The 27,050-nt window shown below is 40.6% G+C and overlaps 1 protein-coding gene across 1 annotated transcript; it reads left to right on the forward strand.

The window, feature by feature from the left end:
• The first annotated feature begins 93 nt into the window (after positions 1-93).
• Positions 94-26,050, forward strand: LOC135476490 (clathrin heavy chain 2-like). Its single transcript, XM_064756522.1, has 9 exons — positions 94-343; positions 14,644-14,766; positions 15,286-15,388; positions 15,941-16,093; positions 16,551-16,669; positions 18,527-18,691; positions 20,585-20,701; positions 21,615-21,788; positions 23,165-26,050. The coding sequence occupies exons 1-9, from the start codon at positions 218-220 to the stop codon at positions 23,294-23,296; spliced, it is 1,212 nt and encodes a 403-aa protein (XP_064612592.1). The 5' UTR covers positions 94-217; the 3' UTR covers positions 23,297-26,050.
• The last annotated feature ends 1,000 nt before the right edge of the window (positions 26,051-27,050 follow it).

Genomic DNA, 27,050 nt, shown 5'->3' on the forward strand with positions numbered 1-27,050 from the left:
TGAAATGTCGGAAGTTATTGGTCGATGACCTTTTCTACCTCTTATCAAAGAAGAGTTCTTCCGGTTCATGAAAATCTGGCTTCATGTCAAATGACTGCCGAAGGAGGGCTTAGGGATTGAGAAAAGGAAGAACACTGGAAAATGCTAGCCGGCGTTGGTGTCAGTCGTTTTAAAACTTAGCATTTAAAATGTTGAAGAGTCTAATGTGCTGAACACGATGAATTTCGAGTCGCCGTTCCCTGTGGAGTTCGGAGATGGAGGGATGGAGAAGTTACGATTGGGCGATCCTGTGGAGGGGAACAGGGAGAAGACATCACCTGTCACAATTTCAGAGCTTATACAGGTGGGCTCATTTCTCTGTATTGTTTAGAATCTACAGGTAACTTAGTTTAAGACGAAATTACTACGATTTCAGCGTTATTTTAATTTGCTATTTGAAAGGAAGAGATACCAGAGTTTTCTGGTATAAGATTAGAAATGAAAACTACAGGTAACAGGTTGTTTACCAAGCCAACTGTCTTTATTTGAGAGTGGAAAATTATCCATTTTCGTGTAATTTAACAGCTTGTTAATTATTTTAAATGCAGTTTGTCAAAATAAGGCAAAATACCGGTAGCCAACTTTTCATGTGAGTGGAATTATCATATTTTACCTTGAGCCATTAAGTTAATCATTAAATAAAAAGTCAGTATTTCAAGGGAATTTCAGCAATCCAAAAACATCATTAACCAGGATGAGTACAGTATCTTTTATTGAAAACTATGTTCCGTTTACCATCTCTTACGTCTATATAATTAGAGTATAATACTGATCTCTGTCATGGGCTGTATGTGAAAATATTTTTGATTACAATTACATGTTCAAGGAGTTGTGGCATCCCTAGTTCCTAGTGTTTATGGTTTTGACTTGACACAGAGTCATATCTTCATAGGCGTATTTGTGTCGTGAAATGACGAGATTTGTGCATATTTTGAGAACACAACATGTATATGTATATTACTTCATTTTGTACATGTATGTACATACAGTATATTCATGTCCCGTGTGTTCTCTGCCATTAATGCTGACAACTCTGGATCATTGTTTTTGTGACAAGTGTGTCACGCATAGCATGCAGATTGCAGCCCTTGATGTAAAAATCATTGCATACTTTTAAGCAGTAATGCAGGATTGAGCAAGTGACTTAGGAATGTAGGGAGATATTTTTGTGAGCACATGTGCATGTATATATACAACCACTACACAGGTTATTCTGGCCGACAAACAAGCCTTTTGTTCAGTCATCAGTGAAGTTACAACATTTGGTGTTGACCTTGGCATGACATCTGCTCAGTTTATAGCTGCGACTGTTTATGTGTAAGTCTGTGTCTGTTTTCCTGTCTATCCAGACTCCAGGGGTTTAGAGAATGTTCATTTGGGAGCATTCTGTATTGTAAAATTTGATCTTAATTTGGGCACATTCAAAAATATTTTTAATAATTTTGATCAGTCATTCACTGAATCATCTGAGTTGATCTTGTCATTATCTCACCAAGTTTGGGCATTGAAATGAATATCTTGGTTTATACATTCAGTGACGTGGAAAATATCTTTAGATGGCTATTTTGGGGGCATGCCCTTTACTGTCATGGACGTCAGGGCTGGCTGGTCACATTTCTGACATCAGTGTGGGCTGGTCACATATCTGACATCAGGGCTGGCTGGTCACATTTCTGACATCAGGGCTGGCTGGTCACATTTCTGACACCAGGGCTGGCTGGTCACATTTCTAACATCAGGGCGGGCTGGTCACATTTCTGACATCGGGGTGGGGGGTGGGGGGGGCTGGTCACATTTCTGACATCAGGGCCGGCTGGTCGCATTTCTGACATCAGGGCTGGTTGGTCACATTCTGACATCAGAGCTGGCTGGTCATATTTTTGACATCAGGGCTGTTTGGTCACATTTCTGACATCAGGTCTGGTTGGTCACATTTCTGACATCAGGGCCGGCTGGTCACATTTCTGACATCAGGGCTGGCTGGTCACATTTCTGACATCAGGCTAAGCTGGTCACATTTCTGACATCAGGGTCAACTGGCCACATTTCTGACATCAGGGCTGGCTGGTCACATTTCTGACATCAGGGCTGGTTGGTCACATTCTGACATCAGAGCTGGCTGGTCATATTTTTGACATCAGGGCTGTTTGGTCACATTTCTGACATCAGGTCTGGTTGGTCACATTTCTGACATCAGGGCCGGCTGGTCACATTTCTGACATCAGGGCTGGTTGGTCACATTCTGACATCAGAGCTGGCTGGTCATATTTTTGACATCAGGGCTGTTTGGTCACATTTCTGACATCAGGTCTGGTTGGTCACATTTCTGACATCAGGGCCGGCTGGTCACATTTCTGACATCAGGGCTGGCTGGTCACATTTCTGACATCAGGCTAAGCTGGTCACATTTCTGACATCAGGGTCAACTGGCCACATTTCTGACATCAGGGCTGGCTGGTCACATTTTTGACATCAGGGCTGGCTGGTCACATTTCTTACACCAGGTTCGGCTTGTCACATTTCTGACATCTTATGTTTTTAACATCATGGGCCATTGAGTTATGGAGGGGCCTGAGTACAAGATGGTATGAATTTTGTTTCACAATCAGCTTGCTGAGAAACGGGAAACTTTCAGAGCCAGATCAGTTTGGCGGTCTTATTCATTGTCTGGTTTATAAAGTATTATTGTGTTTTCATTTTTCTCTTATCTTTGGTTGTTGTTTGAGATGGCTACATGTCTAAGTGAAGCCTTTGGCTTGTATTTATGAAGTTATACTTACACTTAAGTCATAAATTGCAAGTGCCAAACTCAGAACAGAAAAAACGAAAAGGCTCAAATTGTGGGTGGTACATTGTTCTGCAATATAGAATCAGTGTTCAAATTGTAATCTTATATAAATATTTTAATTGTACATGTAGCTGTGTTTGAATTTTTTTGACTTATAATATTTGACTTACAATATTTGAAGTCTTAAAGATGTTTAATAAATGTGGGCCCTGCTCTATGAATTGATTGTTGACATGTCATATCAAAGATGCCACCAGTGAGTTGTCACCTCACTCTAGCCTCACTCTGAAAATAAGTACAAATCATACTGATGTGAGGGGCACACTTACTTGTCAGAGGAACTTCATTTTCATTTAAAGTACATCTACATATACATGTAATTCTTAAAAATTTCTTCTTTCCTGATTTGAGTTTGTGAATTTTTTTTTCTGGGCTGTAGATTTGGTAGTTTTGATATAGTCATGGTGCCCTGGTTATTTTTTTTTTTTTATAATCCAAAGTACATGTATGTGCATATCCCTTTCTAGATGGTACATATAACAGTCTCAGGTTTAGGAAATTTGGGGTATTTACATATATATACAGTATGTGAGGTATGGCTTGTTTATCATTAAATCTTTCATTTTATCCACCTGAACATGTTAACTCCTGACACATGTTATCAAAGGGAGTTTTCTTTTTCTTTCTTTTTTTTTTTTGTTTTTTCCTTTAAAACAAGCTAGCCCATCTTAGGCGAGATTAATCACTGTTTTCCCCGAAGGTTGACTGACCCAGTTAACACAGTAAACACAGATGTCAGGCAGCTGAAAAGCCAAGGTCATGCTGGGAAGTGTGGGTTTTAGGAGTGTGATGTCATTCCTGGCATTTTTACCCAAGTATGATTATTTCTATGCTGCAAGAAACACAGCTTCTCCTCAATAACCAAGCCCTAACTTTCATGGGCATATGTATTTTTAAACATTAAAAATACTGGTGTTTAATTGATATTTCATACATGGGAGTTCTCTTTTTTGGCCACACCAATTTAAATCCATCTTTCTTTCTTTAATGTCGGAGGAGAGTATAAGAATAAAAACAAAACTTGAAAATGATCTAATTTGTGGAAAATTTTGACTGTTCCAGCAATTTCTCCTGTTGAAGACATGTACATTTATGTGGTTGGTGAGATTGAAAAACTGGGTAATCCATTAACATCAAGATCAATCAAAATGAAATGCTGCAATTTCAGTTTTATATTTGTTCCATTTTATATAAACTAAAATTATCGTCACTTTACTGAAAGCTGTGTGCATCTAATCTGAAGAGTCCGGTTTGTTTTATGGATGAAAGCTTCCAGACATATGTCATTAGGAAAGTGGCACTTCATACTGACCTGTACTTCAGCAGGTAGATATCTAACACTCCAACCTACCTGTACCTGTCAAGCTCAAGTCAATTCAGTTCAAGGTTGTGTTTGCCACATAGCATTGTTGTATGTGTCATATTTTATTTTAACTTAGAATGTTGGACATTTTAATTAGTTAGTAATTTGATATGTAAATGTACATACATGTCTGCTACACACAGTGGAAACTTTAACAAGTTTGAGACCATGTTCACTAGTACATATAGACTTGCCACTGAAAACAGTTTTCACAATGCAGAATTTTGGGATAAAATTATGTATTAGGGAATTAAAAATAATGTACTGAACTCATCTAGAGGCCAAAAGATTTGAAAAAAAAAAAAACCGGATGTTTTATTTATATATTCCAGGAGACAATATGTTTTGAGGAGTGAAACAGTAAAGAAATATTGCCGAAAAACCTGTACATAAGCAGCCTGACAAGGACATAGTCTGGCCTCAAATCCGAGCTTGTCATGTACAAACTAAGGGGTGCCTGACGAATTTAACATTCAAATGACATAGGGCTTGGTGGTTAACAAGCAATTGCAGCACTGAGCAAGGAGCCTCTCAGCAATGCCAAATCTAGAACATGCTGGCTTTCTTTCTTGTCGTACAGCAACCTGCGAATTGGCGTGGGTTTCACTTGAGGTATAATGCCTGGATTCCGCCCTGTAACACTACAAGGGCAACCATCTTACAAGTGAAATATTCTTGAGTATGGCATAAAATTGCAATCGAATAAATAAACAACATAAGGAATCTACAAAGCACTAGTTGTATTGAATGGGTTTTGAAATTTGACATCCATGCCTCAGTTATTTACAGCCCTGGGCAAACATGGCAGATATGCTATGTATAATTCAGGAACAATTGAAGGTGTTGTTCTTAGGAACGTAACTACATGTACGTGTTTGTTTCACCTTCCTGTTGACTTTCCTTAACACAGAATAAAACCACATTGCTGGCCACAATCACTGTGTGCAGGCATGTGTCGGTGACAGCCATATAAAGCTCACACATGTAGCCTTGAGAGTGTACATGTCTACTCTGATTTAAACACTAAATTCTTGACATTTATCTACACAGTTTGTGGTTTACAGAAGAGGAATTATATGTGCAGGGCTAGAAGATAAGGTTAAGAGATGTGAAACAGCACAGTTACGAAGTTGCAGATGGTCACTATGCGGTATTTTAAAGGAGATGACTTGTTTTTTTTCTTAAAGTGATTGTAAAGTCTGCCACTATATATACATGGAAAAAAGAATATAGGACACAGTTATCACAGAAGAAGTATGTAAAAAATTCAATAAAATTTTTAAAACCAAGAAGATGAAGTTTAGCATTGGGGTTATGGCTCTGACAGACAATTCACTTTGAGTAGCCATGTTGTAGAAGCCTTTATGAACTTGGCCAATCACTAGCGCTGAAAGCGTCACATGATAATTGGCTGTCACGTCAAAAAACCTATTAGCTCTTGCTTGTCAGTGTGGTTTCTTATAGTGGATAAACAGATATCTATGGAATAAATTGGATTTTGTGGTTAGTTTAAAGGTTAAACTGATGTGTTGTGAACCACACATGTAAGAGCAGGGAACTGAGAAGGGCTGCCAATGTTGGGCAGGATGCTGCAGTAACTTGTCAGAGTAAGCTGGCAAGAAAACCGTTTCAGGAGAGTCATTGCTTGGAGAAAAATATTGTGACTTTGCATTATTTTAAAGTCAGATTTATTACTGAAAGAGTCTGTTGTAAATCAGAAGGCCCTGCTATGCTCGATAAATTCCCTGATGTTCTTACACGGTACAGCCAAGTAGGCCTAATGCTTACATCGGCCCTTTGAGCAAGGAACAGAGCTGACACTCTTTGGCTGTGTACTAGGCATTTTTGTTTGTATTTTCTCATTGTCACATTGTTTAATACTGATGGTACAGGAGAGCTCCTAGGTTTTGTGACACAATTCCAGATTGTAACATAGTTGGTAAATATCCATGTATTTATGTTCTTGGCCAATCGGCTTGACCAGCCAGGTGTCAGTATATCGTGGCTGGATGGGGTTTTATTTTGCTGTGGATATGACTGAAATAATGTTTACAAACAAAACAGCCAAACATAAACAAACTAACATAAACAAACCGGCTGTTGAATGGCTTCTTGAAGCATTATTGTATTTTTGTATAGGGAGATTGTAACTACATACACATATATACATGTATATATATCTGCACATATATGTGTACAAGGGTAATTGCATTTTTTTTATCCTTTAATGCCTTTGATGTTCACATGATTGACATAGTTGCACATGAGATTTATTTATTTGTTTATGTGTTTAGTTGTTTGTTTGACTGGTGTTTCACACAGCATTCAACAATATTTCACTTATACAACGGCAACCAGCATTATGGTGGGAAGAAAGTGGGCAGCCAATGTGAACATCCCTGCCTGCATAACTTTAGCTGTCAAGTTTCACATGCACTGACTTCGTGACCTTTGGATGATTTTGATTTTAGAAAATGAGTTACATTGTACTATACATGTATTACACACACAGGCGATTCTGACAGAACACTCACAGTTAACCTTTTAAGACATTAATAATGTGAACCTGTACATCTGAAGCATAGCTAAATATCAAATATAAGTTACATGAATAATATATATGGTAGTGACACACACACTACCCTGAATTGTACAGTGGTCGTGGGTTTCCCTCGGGCTCTGCCTGGTTTCCTCCCACCATAATGCTGGCCACCGTTGTATAAGTGAAATATTCTTGAGTACAGCGTAAAACACCAATTAAGTAAATAAATAAATGAATTGTACAGGCTGGGTGTGCAGTTGACCGTACAGACATGTACGCTGAATTCAGTTCATTCTTATAACAGTATGAGTATCTCGTGTGCAACCCCAGTATCTCATGTGCAACCCTGATGCAAACCCTGTCTCTCGTGCAGTCTTTCATATTTATACTCTTTGTCCGGTTTGTCGAAGGTGAAGCACTCACCTGTAGCAGTACAGGTTGTTCATGTCCGAGTAGTGTACACTAAACTACATGTACGGTGTGTGGAAGGTGAAGCACTCACCTGTAGCATTACAGGTTGTTCATGTCCGAGGAGTGTACACTAAGCTACATGTACGGTGTGTGGAATGTGAAGCACTCACCTGTAGCATTACAGGCTGTTCATGTCCGAGGAGTGTACAGTAAGCTACATGTACGGTGTGTGGAAGGTGAAGTATGCACCTGTAGTATTACAGGCTGTTCATGTCCGAGTAGAGTACACTAAGCTACATGTACGGTGTGTGGAAGGTGAAGCACACACCTGTAGTATTACAGGCTGTTCATGTCCGAGTAGTGTACACTAAGCTACATGTACGGTGTGTGGAAGGTGAAGCACACACCTGTAGTATTACAGGCTGTTCATGTCCGAGTAGTGTACACTAAGCTACATGTACGGTGTGTGGAAGGTGAAGCACTCACCTGTAGTATTACAGCCTGTTCATGTCCGAGTAGTGTACACTAAGCTACATGTACTGTGTGTGGAAGGTGAAGCACACACCTGTAGTATTACAGGCTGTTCATGTCCGAGGAGTGTACACTAAGCTACATGTATGGTGTGTGGAAGGTGAAGCACGCACCTGTAGCATTACAGGCTGTTCATGTCCGAGGAGTGTACAGTAAGCTACATGTACGGTGTGTGGAAGGTGAAGTATGCACCTGTAGTATTACAGGCTGTTCATGTCCGAGTAGAGTACACTAAGCTACATGTACGGTGTGTGGAAGGTGAAGCACTCACCTGTAGCATTACAGGCTGTTCATGTCCGAGTAGTGTACACTAAGCTACATGTACTGTGTGTGGAAGGTGAAGCACTCACCTGCAGCCTTACAGGCTGTTCATGTCCGAGTAGTGTACACTAAGCTACATGTACGGTGTGTGGAAGGTGAAGCACACACCTGTAGTATTACAGGCTGTTCTTGTCCGAGTATCGTACACTAAGCTACATGTACGGTGTGTGGAAGGTGAAGCACTCACCTGCAGCCTTACAGGCTGTTCTTGTCCGAGTATCGTACACTAAGCTACATGTATGGTGTGTGGAAGGTGAAGCCCGCACCTGCAGCCTTACAGGCTGTTCATGTCCGAGTAGAGTGCACTAAACTACATGTACTGTGTGTGGAAGGTGAAGCACTCACCTGCAGCCTTACAGGCTGTTCTTGTCCGAGTATCGTACACTAAGCTACATGTATGGTGTGTGGAAGGTGAAGCCCGCACCTGCAGCCTTACAGGCTGTTCATGTCCGAGTAGAGTGCACTAAACTACATGTACGGTGTGTGGAAGGTGAAGCACTCACCTGCAGCCTTACAGGCTGTTCATGTCCGAGTAGTGTACACTAAGCTACATGTACGGTGTGTGGAAGGTGAAGCACTCACCTGCAGCCTTACAGGCTGTTCATGTCCGAGTAGTGTACACTAAGCTACATGTATGGTGTGTGGAAGGTGAAGCACACACCTGTAGTATTACCGCCTGTTCATGTCCGAGTAGTGTACACTAAGCTACATGTACTGTGTGTGGAAGGTGAAGCACACACCTGTAGTATTACAGGCTGTTCATGTCCAAGTAGTGTACACTAAGCTACATGTATGGTGTGTGGAAGGTGAAGCACGCACCTGTAGCATTACAGGCTGTTCATGTCCGAGGAGTGTACACTAAGCTACATGTATGGTGTGTGGAAGGTGAAGCACTCACCTGCAGCCTTACAGGCTGTTCATGTCCGAGTAGTGTACACTAAGCTACATGTATGGTGTGTGGAAGGTGAAGCACACACCTGTAGTATTACAGCCTGTTCATGTCCGAGTAGTGTACACTAAGCTACATGTACTGTGTGTGGAAGGTGAAGCACACACCTGTAGTATTACAGGCTGTTCATGTCCGAGTAGTGTACACTAAGCTACATGTATGGTGTGTGGAAGGTGAAGCACTCACCTATAGCCTTACAGGTTGTTCATGTCCGAGTAGTGTACACTAAGCTACATGTACGGTGTGTGGAAGGTGAAGCATGCACCTGTAGTATTACAGCCTGTTCATGTCCGAGTAGTGTACACTAAGCTGCATGTACGGTGTGTGGAAGGTGAAGCATGCACCTGTAGTATTACAGCCTGTTCATGTCCGAGTAGTGTACACTAAGCTACATGTACTGTGTGTGGAAGGTGAAGGATGCACCTGTAGTATTACAGCCTGTTCATGTCCGAGTAGTGTACACTAAGCTACATGTACGGTGTGTGGAAGGTGAAGCACTCACCTGTAGTATTACAGGCTGTTCATGTCTGAGGAGTGTACACTAAGCTACATGTACTGTGTGTGGAAGGTGAAGCACTCACCTGTAGTATTACAGGCTGTTCATGTACGAGTAGAGTACACTAAGCTACATGTACTGTGTGTGGAAGGTGAAGGATGCACCTGTAGTATTACAGCCTGTTCATGTCCGAGTAGTGTACACTAAGCTACATGTACTGTGTGTGGAAGGTGAAGCACTCACCTGTAGTATTACAGGCTGTTCATGTCTGAGGAGTGTACACTAAACTACATGTACTGTGTGTGGAAGGTGAAGCACTCACCTGCAGCCTTACAGCCTGTTCATGTCCGAGTAGTGTACACTAAGCTACATGTACGGTGTGTGGAAGGTGAAGCACTCACCTGTAGTATTACAGGCTGTTCATGTCTGAGGAGTGTACACTAAGCTACATGTACTGTGTGTGGAAGGTGAAGCACTCACCTGTAGTATTACAGGCTGTTCATGTACGAGTAGAGTACACTAAGCTACATGTACGGTGTGTGGAAGGTGAAGCACTCACCTGTAGTATTACAGGCTGTTCATGTCTGAGGAGTGTACACTAAACTACATGTACTGTGTGTGGAAGGTGAAGCACTCACCTGCAGCCTTACAGCCTGTTCATGTCCGAGTAGTGTACACTAAGCTACATGTACGGTGTGTGGAAGGTGAAGCACTCACCTGTAGTATTACAGCCTGTTCATGTCTGAGGAGTGTACACTAAGCTACATGTACTGTGTGTGGAAGGTGAAGCACTCACCTGTAGTATTACAGGCTGTTCATGTACGAGTAGTGTACACTAAGCTACATGTATGGTGTGTGGAAGGTGAAGCACACACCTGTAGTATTACAGCCTGTTCATGTCCGAGTAGTGTACACTTAGCTACATGTATGGTGTGTGGAAGGTGAAGCACTCACCTGTAGCCTTACAGGCTGTTCATGTCCGAGTAGTGTACACTAAGCTACATGTACTATGTGTGGAAGGTGAAGCACACACCTGTAGTATTACAGCCTGTTCATGTCCGAGTAGTGTACACTAAGCTACATGTACTGTGTGTGGAAGGTGAAGCACACACCTGTAGTATTACAGCCTGTTCATGTCCGAGTAGTGTACACTAAGCTACATGTACGGTGTGTGGAAGGTGAAGCATGCACCTGTAGTATTACAGGCTGTTCATGTCCGAGTAGTGTACACTAAGCTACATGTACTGTGTGTGGAAGGTGAAGCACACACCTGTAGTATTACAGGCTGTTCATGTCCGAGGAGTGTACAGTAAGCTACATGTACTGTGTGTGGAAGGTGAAGTATGCACCTGCAGCCTTACAGGCTGTTCATGTCCGAGTAGTGTACACTAAGCTACATGTACGGTGTGTGGAAGGTGAAGCACACACCTGTAGTATTACAGCCTGTTCATGTCCGAGTAGTGTACACTAAGCTACATGTACGGTGTGTGGAAGGTGAAGCACACACCTGTAGTATTACAGCCTGTTCATGTCCGAGTAGTGTACACTAAGCTACATGTACTGTGTGTGGAAGGTGAAGCATGCACCTGTAGTATTACAGGCTGTTCATGTCCGAGTAGTGTACACTAAGCTACATGTACGGTGTGTGGAAGGTGAAGTATGCACCTGCAGCCTTACAGGCTGTTCATGTCCGAGTAGTGTACACTAAGCTACATGTACTGTGTGTGGAAGGTGAAGCACTCACCTGTAGCCTTACAGGCTGTTCATGTACGAGTAGAGTACACTAAGCTACATGTACGGTGTGTGGAAGGTGAAGCACTCACCTGTAGTATTACAGGCTGTTCATGTCTGAGGAGTGTACACTAAACTACATGTACTGTGTGTGGAAGGTGAAGCACTCACCTGCAGCCTTACAGCCTGTTCATGTCCGAGTAGTGTACACTAAGCTACATGTACGGTGTGTGGAAGGTGAAGCACTCACCTGTAGTATTACAGCCTGTTCATGTCTGAGGAGTGTACACTAAGCTACATGTACTGTGTGTGGAAGGTGAAGCACTCACCTGTAGTATTACAGGCTGTTCATGTACGAGTAGTGTACACTAAGCTACATGTACGGTGTGTGGAAGGTGAAGCACACACCTGTAGTATTACAGCCTGTTCATGTCCGAGTAGTGTACACTTAGCTACATGTATGGTGTGTGGAAGGTGAAGCACTCACCTGTAGCCTTACAGGCTGTTCATGTCCGAGTAGTGTACACTAAGCTACATGTACTGTGTGTGGAAGGTGAAGCACACACCTGTAGTATTACAGGCTGTTCATGTCCGAGGAGTGTACAGTAAGCTACATGTACTGTGTGTGGAAGGTGAAGTATGCACCTGCAGCCTTACAGGCTGTTCATGTCCGAGTAGTGTACACTAAGCTACATGTACGGTGTGTGGAAGGTGAAGCACACACCTGTAGTATTACAGCCTGTTCATGTCCGAGTAGTGTACACTAAGCTACATGTACGGTGTGTGGAAGGTGAAGCACACACCTGTAGTATTACAGCCTGTTCATGTCCGAGTAGTGTACACTAAGCTACATGTACTGTGTGTGGAAGGTGAAGCATGCACCTGTAGTATTACAGGCTGTTCATGTCCGAGTAGTGTACACTAAGCTACATGTACTGTGTGTGGAAGGTGAAGTATGCACCTGCAGCCTTACAGGCTGTTCATGTCCGAGTAGTGTACACTAAGCTACATGTATGGTGTGTGGAAGGTGAAGCACACACCTGTAGTATTACAGCCTGTTCATGTCCGAGTAGTGTACACTAAGCTACATGTACGATGTGTGGAAGGTGAAGCACACACCTGTAGTATTACAGCCTGTTCATGTCCGAGTAGTGTACACTAAGCTACATGTACGGTGTGTGGAAGGTGAAGCATGCACCTGTAGTATTACAGGCTGTTCATGTCCGAGTAGTGTACACTAAGCTACATGTACGGTGTGTGGAAGGTGAAGTATGCACCTGCAGCCTTACAGGCTGTTCATGTCCGAGTAGTGTACACTAAACTACATGTACTGTGTGTGGAAGGTGAAGCACTCACCTGCAGCCTTACAGCCTGTTCATGTCCGAGTAGTGTACACTAAGCTACATGTATGGTGTGTGGAAGGTGAAGCACACACCTGTAGTATTACAGCCTGTTCATGTCCGAGTAGTGTACACTAAGCTACATGTACGGTGTGTGGAAGGTGAAGCACTCACCTGTAGCATTACAGGCTGTTCATGTCCGAGGAGTGTACAGTAAGCTACATGTACTGTGTGTGGAAGGTGAAGCACTCACCTGTAGTATTACAGCCTGTTCATGTCTGAGTAGTGTACACTAAGCTACATGTTCTGTGTGTGGAAGGTGAAGGATGCACCTGTAGTATTACAGGCTGTTCATGTCCGAGTAGAGTTCACTAAACTACATGTACGGTGTGTGGAAGGTGAAGCACACACCTGTAGTATTACAGCCTGTTCATGTCTGAGTAGTGTACACTAAACTACATGTACTGTGTGTGGAAGGTGAAGTATGCACCTGTAGTATTACAGGCTGTTCATGTCCGAGTAGTGTACACTAAGCTACATGTTCTGTGTGTGGAAGGTGAAGGATGCACCTGTAGTATTACAGGCTGTTCATGTCCGAGTAGAGTTCACTAAACTACATGTACGGTGTGTGGAAGGTGAAGCACTCACCTGTAGTATTACAGCCTGTTCATGTCCGAGTAGTGTACACTAAGCTACATGTACTGTGTGTGGAAGGTGAAGGATGCACCTGTAGTGTTACAGCCTGTTCATGTCCGAGAAGTGTACATTAAGCTACATGTACGGTGTGTGGAAGGTGAAGCACTCACCTGTAGCATTACAGCCTGTTCATGTCCGAGTAGAGTACACTAAGCTACATGTACGGTGTGTGGAAGGTGAAGGATGCACCTGTAGTGTTACAGCCTGTTCATGTCCGAGTAGAGTACACTAAGCTACATGTATGGTGTGTGGAAGGTGAAGCACACACCTGCAGCCTTACAGCCTGTTCATGTCCGAGTAGTGTACATTAAGCTACATGTACTGTGTGTGGATGGTGAAGCACACACCTGTAGCCTTACAGGCTGTTCATGTCCGAGTAGAGTACACTAAGCTACATGTACGGTGTGTGGAAGGTGAAGCACACACCTGTAGTATTACAGCCTGTTCATGTCCAAGTAGAGTACACTAAGCTACATGCAACAGAAAACTGGGCACCTTCAGCATGCTGTTTATATTTCTGTGGTGTAAGGTCTTGTCTAGTCAGCTTCTTCCAGCTATTTATACCCATATCTCATAACTTGGGTATATTCCATATAATGAGGTTAGTGAGGGTCTTGCACTCCCTGACATAACACGGCTTCGTTTGCCATCATTTTCAATCTAGAGGAGTCTGACACATGTTTACAAGTCATATTCTTGGGATGTACAAATATCATGATAGTATTTGGTCTGTTTTAATTGACTTATGTATACATCTACATTTGATATAAAACAATTAAGCTACAAGGCGCCTTTATATAGTGCGAAATGGTATACAACGATACCTAAATCTTGTCCCCGAAAAATGTGTGATGTATTTTCATGTCAGAAGGCTTATATTTCGAATGACAAAAGCTAAAACAGCAAATGAACAAGGATTTTCACCAAGAAATACACGCAAATAACACTGCTTCATTTCCTACTGTCGGTATGTGATCCATGAGTTATTTCTGTATTTTGGGTTTAAGATTTTGAATATCACATCAGTATAAGCAAAAAGAAAAGGATTTTTCTGTGAATAGATGTATTAATAATTGTAATAAAGTGAGGTCTAAACTGAAGAACTGTCTTCAGTTTGTTGATTGGGTGATATGTGTACACTGCCACAAGAAACACACCCCTGATGACTCCTTGTCATCACATGATGGAAAAATTGTTAAGTTTAACCATGGCCAGAATTGTATAAATATATTTAATACTAAAAATATTTAATATATGTGTATTTCTGGCGTGCGGTAAAACCTCCAGCATACAAACCCCAGGTACATACAAACTACAGGTGTGTATATAAATGTACCAGTGTCTTCTATTTATGTAATGATGTTGTCTACTTTTAGCTTAGCCACATCGGGGTGTCACCTGATCAGGTCACATGGTCCAGGGTTACCATGACGTCAGACAGGTGGATATGTATTCGCCATGACAACAAGGAAGATGCCTGTAATAACAAAAAAGCTACTGTAAGTACATCTGTTTTTCCTGTTAAGATATAGGAAACTGTGTCGATTACCAATAACATGAAAAAACTTTCTGTTGACATTTTCTGACTGATTTTGTCAATTTTTGCCTGTTTTATATAACAGAAAAATCCCATAACGCTTGTTCATTTCATTTTTTATTTCATGTTTTTGTATTAGTAAAATATTGAATTTCTGTGTAAAACAAACATGTCAATGTCGATTAAATTCTGTTTTATTTTTTTTTTGGAACTTAAATGTGAACATTATTGAATTTTGTGTGAAAGTCCCAAAAATGTAAAGATATTAAATGTTGCATCTTATGTAAATATACATGTATACTTTAATACGGATGGAAATTCAAACTTCAGATACCTGACAAACACCTTGTATTTTTTGGGGTTCACCTGTTTTCTACCCATAAGTTTAATCTATATCTGTACAAACTATGTTAGGCATAGTACTCAGGTCAAGTAAATAACAGAAAAAGTTTGATAGGGTGCGTTATGTCCTGTTTTACAGGTGACAGTTTTGAACCCCCGAGATGGTGTGATATCATTCGCTGGCACCACAACAGCCGACTCGGTGCAGATGAACCCATATCAGCCAATTATTGCTCTCAAAGGTACATCATTTAAATGTATTTATTTGATCGATGTTTTACGCCATACTCAAGAATATTTCACTTACACTGTATATGACGGCTGCCAGCATTATGGTGGGACAAAGCCAGACAGAGCCTGGGGGAACTCACGACCATCCGCAGGTTTGTTGGAAGACCTTCCCATATACACCTGGAGGCTACAAAGGCCCCTTGAATGAATAGGCCAAGGAGGCCCCTGAATAGGCCTCTGGGGGCCCCCTGAGAGGACATGAGAGGCCCCTGAAGAGACCACGGAGGCCCCCTGATGAGGCCACAGAAGGTCCCTGAATAGGCCTTGGATGCCCCCTGAATAGGCCGAGGAGGCCCCCTGAATACACCATGGAGGCCACCTGACTTGAATGACTCATTTGGCACCTGTTTAGTAATAATGAAGCTTTTTCAAGTGTCTGATAAAGGGTTGAAATTTGCTCTGGACACTCTGCTGTCCACCAGCCATGAACAGTAAAACCTGACAGTCACCATATAAGTGAGAAAAATGTGCATGTGGATAAATTTCTGATATGTGTGTTTCAGCTGGCCTGAGATTTGAAGTGTTTAACCTGGAAACCAAAGTTCTCATCAGCCAGACGAAAATGGTGGATTCAGTGATCTACTGGACCTGGCTCAACTCTGATGTCGTCTCTATGGTTACAGAAACAGCTGTATATCACTGGGATTTGTGGCAGGGTATGCTTCCCTCTGTGAAAACTTTCTTTAAGAAAAAAAAAAAAGGTTTCTCACTGGTGTGGATCATTTGAAAGAGGTTTTGTTGAATTTAGTTTTAAATGTATGTTGTTTTACAGTAAGTCATTCATGTGAAAATGAAGGTATGTCCAGTTGCTCTGGCTTTTGTACTGCTTTTGTTGAGATAGCAAACCAAATATTTCATGTACTGATTTTGTTTTCCCTGTTTAGTATGGGGTTAGAGTTGATCAAGAGTGCATTGATGTTTAAATTACATGAAATTAATCATTTAGTCTCAAACTAAAGACTGAGTATTTATGACAACGGGCGAAAAAAGTTTCCCCGTGAATGTTTGGTTGTTGAAACCAATGAGACTTCCTTACATAGGTTTGTAATCTCTCCTCAGTTCTTAGTGCGGGAAAGGAGTGGCAAATTACTAAGTTTATTTTTCTTTTTTCAGGTGACTCTCCTCCGGATCGTGTTTTCACACGACACTCGAGATTAGCATTCAGCGAGATCGTCAGTTATAAATCAGATCCTTCGTTGAAGTGGCTAGCTCTGACAGGGCTGATACCTGAGGTAAGGCTAATTATCTCCCCTGCCCAGGTAGGATGACAGAAAACAGTAATATGTTCATGATCATTCAACCACAGTCTGCAATTAATACTCCATTTAATTCCATATCTTAGTCCCGAACCTTCCGGGCCTGATTACCCTTGTCCCCCGAGACAACTCAAGATAAATTTCTGCTAGGTGCTGACTGATGAAATTTTTTACAAACCATCCCAGCCAGATGCCGGCGAAATAGGACTTACATTTGCTCAATGTTCATCCTAGTGTTTGTACCTAGACTGAAACTTTGAAACCTCAGCTAAAAAATGATACCACTTAACAAGCAGAAAAAAAGGCAGCTTAAAGATACAAAAGAATATATATTGAAAAACAGCAGGAAATAACATTTGTCCCTCCTCCCCTGGAAGTATTGATTGTGGTGAACCATTTCTCATATTGCCCTCTGCTTTCAGCATGACCGTATATCAGGGCTGACTCTGTTGTATAATATAGCAGAGTACACCACACGATCTATCAGCTCTCACTGTGTCAGCTTGTGTGAGAACCACTTGTCATATTGCCCTCTGCTTTCAGCATGACCGTATCTCAGGGCTGACTCTCTCACTGTGTCAGCTTGTGTGAGAACCACTTGTCATATTGCCTTCTGCTTTCAGCATGACCGTATCTCAGGGCTGACTCAGCTGTATAATGTAGAAAAGTACACCACACGGTGTATCAGCTCTCACTGTGTCAACTTGTGTGAGAACCACTTGTCATATTGCCCTCTGCTTTCAGCATGACCATATCTCAGGGCTGACTCAGCTGTATAATATAGCAGAGTACACCACACGGTGTATCAGCTCTCACTGTGTCAACGTGTGTGAGAACCACTTCTCACATTGCCTTTTGCTTTCAGCATGACCATATCTCAGGGCTGACTCAGTTGTATAATGTAGAAAAGTACACCACACGGTGTATCAGCTCTCACTGTGTCAGCTTGTGTGAAAACCACTTCTCACATTGCCCTCTGCTTGCAGCATGACCATATCTCAGGGCTGACTCAGTTGTATAATGTAGAAAAGTACACCACACAGTGTATCAGCTCTCACTGTGTCAGCTTGTGTGAGAACCACTTCTCACATTGCCCTCTGCTTGCAGCATGACCATATCTCAGGGCTGACTCAGTTGTATAATGTAGAAAAGTACACCACACGGTGTATCAGCTCTCACTGTGTCAACTTGTGTGAGAACCACTTCTCACATTGCCCTCTGCTTTCAGCATGACCATATCTCAGGGCTGACTCAGCTGTATAATATAGCAGAGTACACCACACGGTGTATCAGCTCTCACTGTGTCAACTTGTGTGAGAACCACTTCTCACATTGCCCTCTGCTTTCAGCATGACCGTATCTCAGGGCTGACTCAGCTCTATAATATAGCAGAGTACACCACACGGTGTATCAGCTCTCACTGTGTCAACTTGTGTGAGAACCACTTCTCACATTCCCCTCTGCTTTCAGCATGACCATATCTCAGGGCTGACTCAGTTGTATAATGTAGAAAAGTACACCACACGGTGTATCAGCTCTCACTGTGTCAGCTTGTGTGAGAACCACTTCTCACATTGCCCTCTGCTTTCAGCATGACCGTATCTCAGGGCTGACTCAGTTGTATAATGTAGAAAAGTACACCACACGGTGTATCAGCTCTCACTGTGTCAGCTTGTGTGAGAACCACTTCTCACATTGCCCTCTGCTTTCAGCATGACCGTATCTCAGGGCTGACTCAGTTGTATAATGTAGAAAAGTACACCACACGGTGTATCAGCTCTCACTGTATCAGCTTGTGTGAGAACCACTTCTCACATTGCCTTTTGCTTTCAGCATGACCGTATCTCAGGGCTGACTCAGCTGTATAATGTAGAAGAGGACATCACACAGTGTATCAGTTCTCACTCCGTAACTTTCTCACAGTACCACTTCATGGAGAATGTCCTGTCGTCCACAGTCATGTGTGTGGCCTCCAGAGATCTGCAGGACCATGGCAAGGTGAGCCCAGATAAATCTCTCCCTCATTACAGTGCTGTTGTTGGGGAACAAATCTGCCTACAGTGTTTAAAGTGAAGCCCTTTAATAAATAATAAGCATGATTCTGGGTGTCAAAAATATAGAAAATCAGGGTTCGTTCATATTCACTGAAACTTAGAGATTGTGTCATAGGGTTATATTGAAGTGCATGTTGTGGTGGATCATGTTGTATTGAGGGAGAGGTGTATGCAATAAGTTTGAAAAAAGTGGTAGCAGTTTTAATTGTTGTATTTTGGAAATGTCTCATGGAGCCTTAGATTTAAAGTTGGTGGTTTGGGAAAGTTTGTTGCTTAAACTCCCCTTTAAAGGATCTAAGAAGTATTTGTATTGATGTTAGAGGGTGTGAAGTGGTGTCTAGCATAGTAGTCAGACAGCATCCATGATGTGTAAGGAAATACCATTGTCATGTACATAACTAAAATAATGCTCAAGAGTAACAAACCATGCTAATACTCCTGATTAAGTCTCAGTCTCTTATGCCTAGGATTTAATCCCCCATGGGGTAGTGCTTATAATATTTAAACCCCACTACATTAATACCCAAGATTTAATCAGCATAGGCATATAATGCCTAAGATTTATTCACTATTGGGGTAATGCTTAAGATTTAATCTCCGTTGGGGTAATGCTAAAGATTTATTCACTATTGGGGTAATACCTAAGATTTAATCACTATTGGAATAATGCCTAAGATTTATTCACTGTTGGGGTAATACCTAAGATTTATTCACTATTGGAATAATGCCTAAGATTTATTCACTATTGGGGTAATGCCTAAATTTAATCACTATTGGAATAATGCCAAAGATTTATTCACTATTGGAATAATGCCTAAGATTTAATCACTATTGGAATAACACCTAAGATTTATTCACTATTGGAATAATGCCTAAGATTTAGTCACCATTGGGGTAATGCCTGTGATTTTATTGCTATTGTGGTAATACTATTGGAGTAATGCCTGAGATTTAATCACTATTGGGGTAATTCTTAAGATTTAATCACTATCGAGGTAATACCTAAGATTTAGTCCCTGAAGGAATAATGACAAAGGTTTACTCCTTATTGGCGTAATGCCTAAGATTTAAACCCCAGTGAGGTTATGCCTAAGATTTATTAAATCCCCAGTGAGGTAATACCTAAGATTTATTTCCCAATGAGGTAATGTCTTTCAGCATTTAACCTGCATAGGCATATAATGCCTAGGATTTAATCCGCTAAGGGATAATGCCTAAGATTTAATCTTCAATGTTGTAATGCCTGTTATTTAACCTGCAGTGAGCTATTGCCTAAGATATTACCCAATTAGTGTACTGTAATTCTTCAGCCTTTTGGCATGTTTACAAGGTGTTTATTCAGACATATTCTGGAGGTATTATTTTGTGTAGACCAATAAAATTATACTTTTTGTGAAGCCCCAAAATTGGCCAATCGGACTAATGTAGTTCTGTCTACAAAATCAAATTATGAATGTGCATAAATTGCACTAAAAGTTGCTCTTTCATATGCAAACAGGTTGAGGAATTAATGTAGTGCTAAAGAATTACTCTGCAATTGGGTAATGGCGAAGGTTTAATCCCCAGTGGGAATGTTTCAGGCTCATGCCCCATTGGGTAATGTGTAAGATTCAATCCTCCAGTGGGATAGTGTTTAAGATTTAATCCCCTGTGATGGAAAGCCCAGAATTTGACAACTAGTGGTGTAATGTGTAAGATTTACTCCCCAGTGATGGAATGTCTAAAGTTTTCTCCTCAGTGCATGCTGTGTTGATAATTGTACAAATTCGTAAAGGATAAGAGGACAGCACCCTGTTATAAATAATGATACATGCACAATTTTTTGCCTCTATTTCAGACTTATGTGATAGAGCTTGGTCCGTACAAGCAGGGAAACTTTGCCCCACGTAGCAGTTACGATCACATTCAGTATTACGATGACACGGACAGATATGACTTCCCAGTCTCTATACAGGTTAGTACATGTATGCTAGCTCACTTTATGTATTGTTTTATTTATTTGATTGGTGTTTTACGTCGGAGTCAAGAATATTTGACTTATACGATGGCGTACAGCATTATTGTGGGAGGATACTCAGGATTAAATCTCAGTGAGGTTATGCCTAACATTTAATCCCCCACGGGGCAGTGCTTTTCAGATTTAATCCCCATGGGGGTAATGCCTAAGATTTAATCAGCATAGGCATATAATGCCTAAGATTTAATCCCCATTGGGGTAATGCCTAAGATTTAAACAGCATAGGCATATAATGCCTAAGATTTAATCCCCATTTGGGTAATGCCTAAGATTTAATGAGCATAGGCATATAATGCCCAAGATTTAATCCCCATTTGGGTAATGCCTAAGATTTAATGAGCATAGGCATATAATGCCTAAGATTTAATCACTATTGGGGTAATGCCTAAGATTTAATCACTATTGGGGTAATGCCTAAGATTTAATCACTATTGGGGTAATGCCTAAGATTTAATCACTATTGAGTTAAGAATGGTAACACCAGCAGACAGCTAATGTGGCACTGGCTCTCTGTAACTGTCAGGCCCTTGACCAGTGATGTTGGGAGTTCATATCCAGCTCTTGCTGTTTGACAGTGGCTTGTAGCCTGAAGATTGTCATGTACCTGCTGAACTGCCAAGTTCTCCACAGTTAAGCCTGACCTCTGTATGAACTGTCTTTTAATATAAGAGAATCATTTATGAAATGTTGTCAATTCTTAGTGAAAAGTAAAGATGGATTTTTCTTGAGACTTACTGTAGCGCTTTTTGCGATGAGTGTCTGTGAAAGGAAAGCTTTGTGATCTTGATGCCCATGAAGATATGAGTTATATGTTCGAGGTTTCATAACATCTGGTTATCTCCCTTTTTAGGTGAGCACAGAGTACGGACTGTTTTATGTGGTGACAAAGTACGGCTACATGTACGTGTGTGACATGGAGACAGCTGCATGTCTGTGCATCTCCCGGGTGTCGCACTGCGTCGTCTTCTGTCTGGCTCTCAACTCCAAGACCCAGGGCATTATAGGGGTGAACCGAGATGGACAGGTGAGTCGGTGGACGACATGGCAGTATTTTTTTTATGTATCTATTCATTTCATTGGTGTTTTACGCCATAGTCGAGAATATTTCACTTACACGACGGCAACCAGCATTATTGTGGGAGGAAACAGGGCAGAGCGTAGTGGAAACCCACGACCATCTGCAGGTTTTCTGTCAGACCAGAGAGGAAGCCAGCATGAACTGGATATTAGAACATCCACATTGTTGAGAGGCTTGAGGGTCATTGTACTGTACCAGCACACTAACCCCCTAGCCACACATGCCCTGACGTGGAACTGTCCCTCGAAACTTTACAGCTTGTTGAGTGGATATATTCTAACTGAGGAGTGAGGTTGATACCTCATATCTAGGTCCTCTACCCTTTTACGCCGATCCTGGACTTTTTGTGGGTGAGGTCCCTTGTGGCTCAGATGGTTAAGGCACTGGCATTGTGCATTTATAAGACTCTTGACAAATGTGTTTAAATAAAACTCTAGCTGTTTTGGCTACATTTTGTTTGGCCCGCTTTTCCTTATTCTGAGAGTTCTATTGATTTTAGAAAGGTGTTCTGAGGTTTGCTTGGAACATGGGATAATATTCTACTGGAGAATTGTGAGTTTCGGCACTGAAAATTATATTTTGTGGTATTTTCTGATAATGCACTTCTACGGGCAAAGTTATAGGTCATTTAGGGTACTTGGGGCCCTCCTGTTTCTCCCGCCTACACGTATAAACTGGACCATTGTCATTTAAATGAAAAATTTAAATTCATGAGTCAGTGTATCAAATAAGCAATTAATCTTTTCTGGTCACATTTCTTCAAAAATAACGTAATGGTAAAGATAAAGTAAAGTCGTAAGCACCAGACAAACTTCTGACCCACATTGGTCAAACGACTGAAGTCATAAAGTGCAAATCCTTAAAAAGCCAAGCTCAGAACAAGACAGGACTCAAATTGTGGGCAGTACATTGTTCTGTGGTAAGCAATCTGTGCACAAACTCTACATGTAAACTGTTCAGACTGAAACATTTTTGTTGTAGCTGTGTTTGAATGTTTGACTTAAGTCTTAACACGTTTGATAAATACAAGCCCAGGTTTTTATTTTTTTTTTTTTTACTTTTCTTGAATAGAATTAAGTGTACATGTATGATATGTGCATGTGTTATATTTACAGGTATGATATGTACATATGTTATGTTTACAGGTGTGATATGTACACATGATATTTACAGGTATGATATGCACATGTGCTATATTTACAGGTATGATATGTACATGTTTGATATTTACATGTTTGATTCATGATAAAGAAAGTAGAGAAGTTGTTGTATGACTGTAATTATCACAATTAACACAGTGCATCTGTATTCTTTGGCTCCAGGTCCTTACTGTGAACATCAAGAAAGACGGATTTCTGACTTGTGTTCGCGAGACCGGCAGAAAGAAAAGTCAGGCAAAGCGGTTGGAGAAAGCAATGACCAACCACAGCAAAGACCGCGAAGGGCCATCTTAAAGGTCATGATCACACACTGACCTCTGAAGGTTGTGTGCCGTGGGTCATGACAGAGGCCAAGGTCACAATACCAGTGGTCATGAAATGTGTGACTGACAGGCTTTGCAGGTCATGTCCTTATATTCTCAATTAATCTAAGTCACAACTATAACCCCATTGCCTCTTACATGTAAAACTTACTGTTAAAAACAAAGGTTTGGGAAAATGTTGCCTCTTTTGCACGTATGCAGTATGCACACCTTTTCCATTTAACTGGCTGCTATATGCGTTACATGTATAATCAGGCTCATCAAGTTTTTCTGAGGCCGTTTGGAAAGCAATATATGTGTGTTTTGTTAAGTTGTCTGTGTACAGTAAGCATCAAGTGGCCATGCATTAGTTACATGTACTTGTTATTATATATTTTCAACATGTTTATATCTTGTTTCCTGGTTGTGTTAAGACTGGTCATTTATGGCCTATGTTAATTGTTTATATGTCCAGTATTTCTTCTTTTGAGTCACAGAATTCCTGTGATGTTAAGTTGTTTTCTCACAGTTCTACTCTATTGACCAGTACCAGTTAGTTTCTAGTCTTTGTCATTTAAAGATTGATGAAAATGCTGAAATACTAAGACATAGAAATACTATGTCTGTGATAAGACATAGCTTCGGTCTCCATAGCACACTTCTAGACAGACAGACAGACACAAAGGCTTTAAAATGACACACTGCCGAAAGAAAATTCAGAATTTTTGACCTGGTTCAGCTAAATACAAAAATAAGTAGCATTTGAATCCTAACTAAACCTCCCAGGCCTATATTTTCCAAAAAATGTCAGTTAAGAGTTACATGTATAAGGGGAAATCCGTCACTGGTCTAAACTGTCTACCCGATGAGATAACATGCAAATGAGGCAGCGCAAAGATACCCACAATGCAAAGTTCGCTTGTGGATCGCACATGTAAACAGTGCAATAGATTGAAATTATAGAATTATAAGTCTGGTAGACAATATACGATCTTCCTTTCCTATCGATAATGTTTTATAAAGTATTCATAATTTCCAACGGTCTCTGCAGCAGAACTGGAGTTAAATGGTAGACCACATAATTACAACACAAAACCCTGTCTGGCATTCAAGTTGGCTGAACATCTCCCATCGTCTAGACAACAAGGGGAGGTAACTGACTCCAACAAGCAGGCTTTCCAAATACATTAACTTCAGTGAGTTGATGGTCGAAGTGAAACTCCAGGTAAAACTAAACATTCGATTGTTCGCTCATGCATGTCAGCAGACATCTGGAAGTGTCAACTTCATGTACATGAAGTCTAAAATAACAGCATAATTTTTTTTTCGATGGGAGTAAGTCCCGTTACAATGATACTTTTGATGACAACACTTCATGTTTTTCTACTTAAAAGCGAATCAAACTTCACAAGAAAACTCTGAATTAGACATACAAAGTGTATCAATCAATCAATCCGAATCAAACAAAATGTGTCTCTTGAAAAATGGTTAACTTTCAGTGAAATATAGTAATCGCTCTGCTGCTCAAACTTGTAGCACTGAAGGGTAATTAGTTGGTGAAAATTCTTGTAAATAAATACTGGGTATGTGATTTAATTAATGTAAGTCACAAGTTCCTTCCATGTAAGTTAATGTCAACAAATTCAACAAATGAGCAATAGTTTGAGATGAAAATTAAAGGCATACTTTATAACGCTTTGAAGATTAAATCCCTTGATCACATGGGGATTCTTGAAGTTCTGTCAAAAATCATAAAATAACTTTAAGCCGAATACCAGAACTGTCCTCCAGCGTGTCATAATGGGCACTACATTGGTGGTTAAATGTTGTTGAGGATGCAGGGTAATTTCCACACATTGTAGAGCACAGTTATTGCTTGGTGAAAAATTCAGTGAAGCTACAGGGGATTTTTTTTTTTTTGTAACGGCATATTTGTGATTACATTTTTGTAACACAGTTTCTAGCCTGTCAGGGATACTGCATGGTATGCTTTAAATGGAATGGTGTTTGTTTTAGGCTGCTTCTATGTAGGTGCAGTGGCCTGTAGTGTTTTTGACTACTTCTATGTAGGTGCAGTAGCCTATAGTGTTTTTTAGAACATGTTTGTTTTACTGATTTTAGCTGATGAAGTTAGGAGATAACTGAGGATCAGGGGAATTTAGAGTGTCGGTCATGGTGGTTTTTTACAGACTCATCTTTGATGAATTTAGTCACTCTGTTCTTTGTCTTTGGGTATTGGCATTAAGAATTTTGACAGGCTTTACAGGCTGATGTTGATATCCACCCTGAGTCACCCTCTGAAGGAAAATAATTGGTCAGGGCACACTTCAGCAGATGTTTGAATATTTATTTTACAACATTACCTTTTATGCCACTGTCTATCTATAGACTGAATTAGGACACATTATTGAATGTTGGATTTAATTTTAATTGTTGTATGCAGGATTTATTTTGATGAGTAGATTTTTACTCCTCTACTCTCAGCAGACCTGTTGATGACAAATTCTTTGAAGTGAACAAAACCTGACTGTACAGGTATGCCAAAGGAGTATTATTATGTATATTGCCTTTGCATTATTTTACAGAAACATCTTTTTCTATCTCCATATTCCAGAGAGCCACATACTCCTCTCCAACTCTTTTACAGAGCTTAAAAATCTTTTCACTTCTTTTGTGGAGAAAAATGTGAATCATTTCATGATTCTCAAATTAGAGGGGGGTCATTTACCTTACAGGGCAAGGGTATTTGATTTTGAAGTCGATTTGAATACTTACATTTTTTGAAGGTACAATATGGTTCAGTCAAGATTGTCGTAATGTTATCTCCAAAGCCAAAGTAAAGTTGTAATAGAATTTGATGTACATGTAGAGGTTTAACATATAAAAATATAAATGTCTTATTGTCATCAGCTTGAACTGTCATCTAACCTAGCATTAATTTCTCTTTGTTGCCTGGTTAATGCATGAAATTTTTGCTCCCCAGGATTTTATGTATTTTGATGGTTTCCATGCCAACAAACCTTGGCTGCAGGGTTTCTTCAGCATCCGTGTTGGCATGGTTATCAGTTTATACTACCACTGTGATGAGTTTTCTGTACGTAATCTGTACTGCTGACTCGTTTGTTGTAGATTGTGTTTGTTAGATGGGCAGGTTGACAGAACCTGGGCTTTATACAGTGTACATTTGGTTATTTATGAAAAGCTTGTTATCTCCCTTTGTTGTTGTTGTTTTGTTTTTTTTTTGTCGTGTCTATATATGTATTTTTGTCAGTATATATATGCAGTACATAAAGCAAACTGTACATTTATTGTAAGCATTCTTTTTAAATGTATTTTCAACTCTTTTTCTGCTCTTTGTAGAATTTTATGAAGTATTTTAGTGCTTTGTACATGCCTCGGCTCATTCTAGCTACACAGTCACAGTCAGTGATCTCTCTTTGTATGGTATGTACCATGTTAAGCTCTATGTTGCATTATTAAGGGCCCCTATCTGACATTATTGTTACGCATTGCAAACCTTGCACATGGCATACTCTTTTGTATGCACATAGCAACACATTTTATAATTTTGTTTTTTATTTTTTGTCTTTCTTTTTTTTGGGGGGGGGGGAGTGCTGCCAGCATTCAAGTGAAATAGAACATATGCATATTGCAAACCCTGTGGAAACAGATGAAATGAAAAGCAACCTTGAATTGTGGCCACATATATATTTTTGGGGGTGGGGGTGGTGGGGGGTGGGGGTTTA

This window comes from Liolophura sinensis, chromosome 10 (genome assembly GCF_032854445.1).
Source record: "Liolophura sinensis isolate JHLJ2023 chromosome 10, CUHK_Ljap_v2, whole genome shotgun sequence".
Taxonomy (NCBI): Eukaryota; Metazoa; Mollusca; class Polyplacophora; order Chitonida; family Chitonidae; genus Liolophura; species Liolophura sinensis.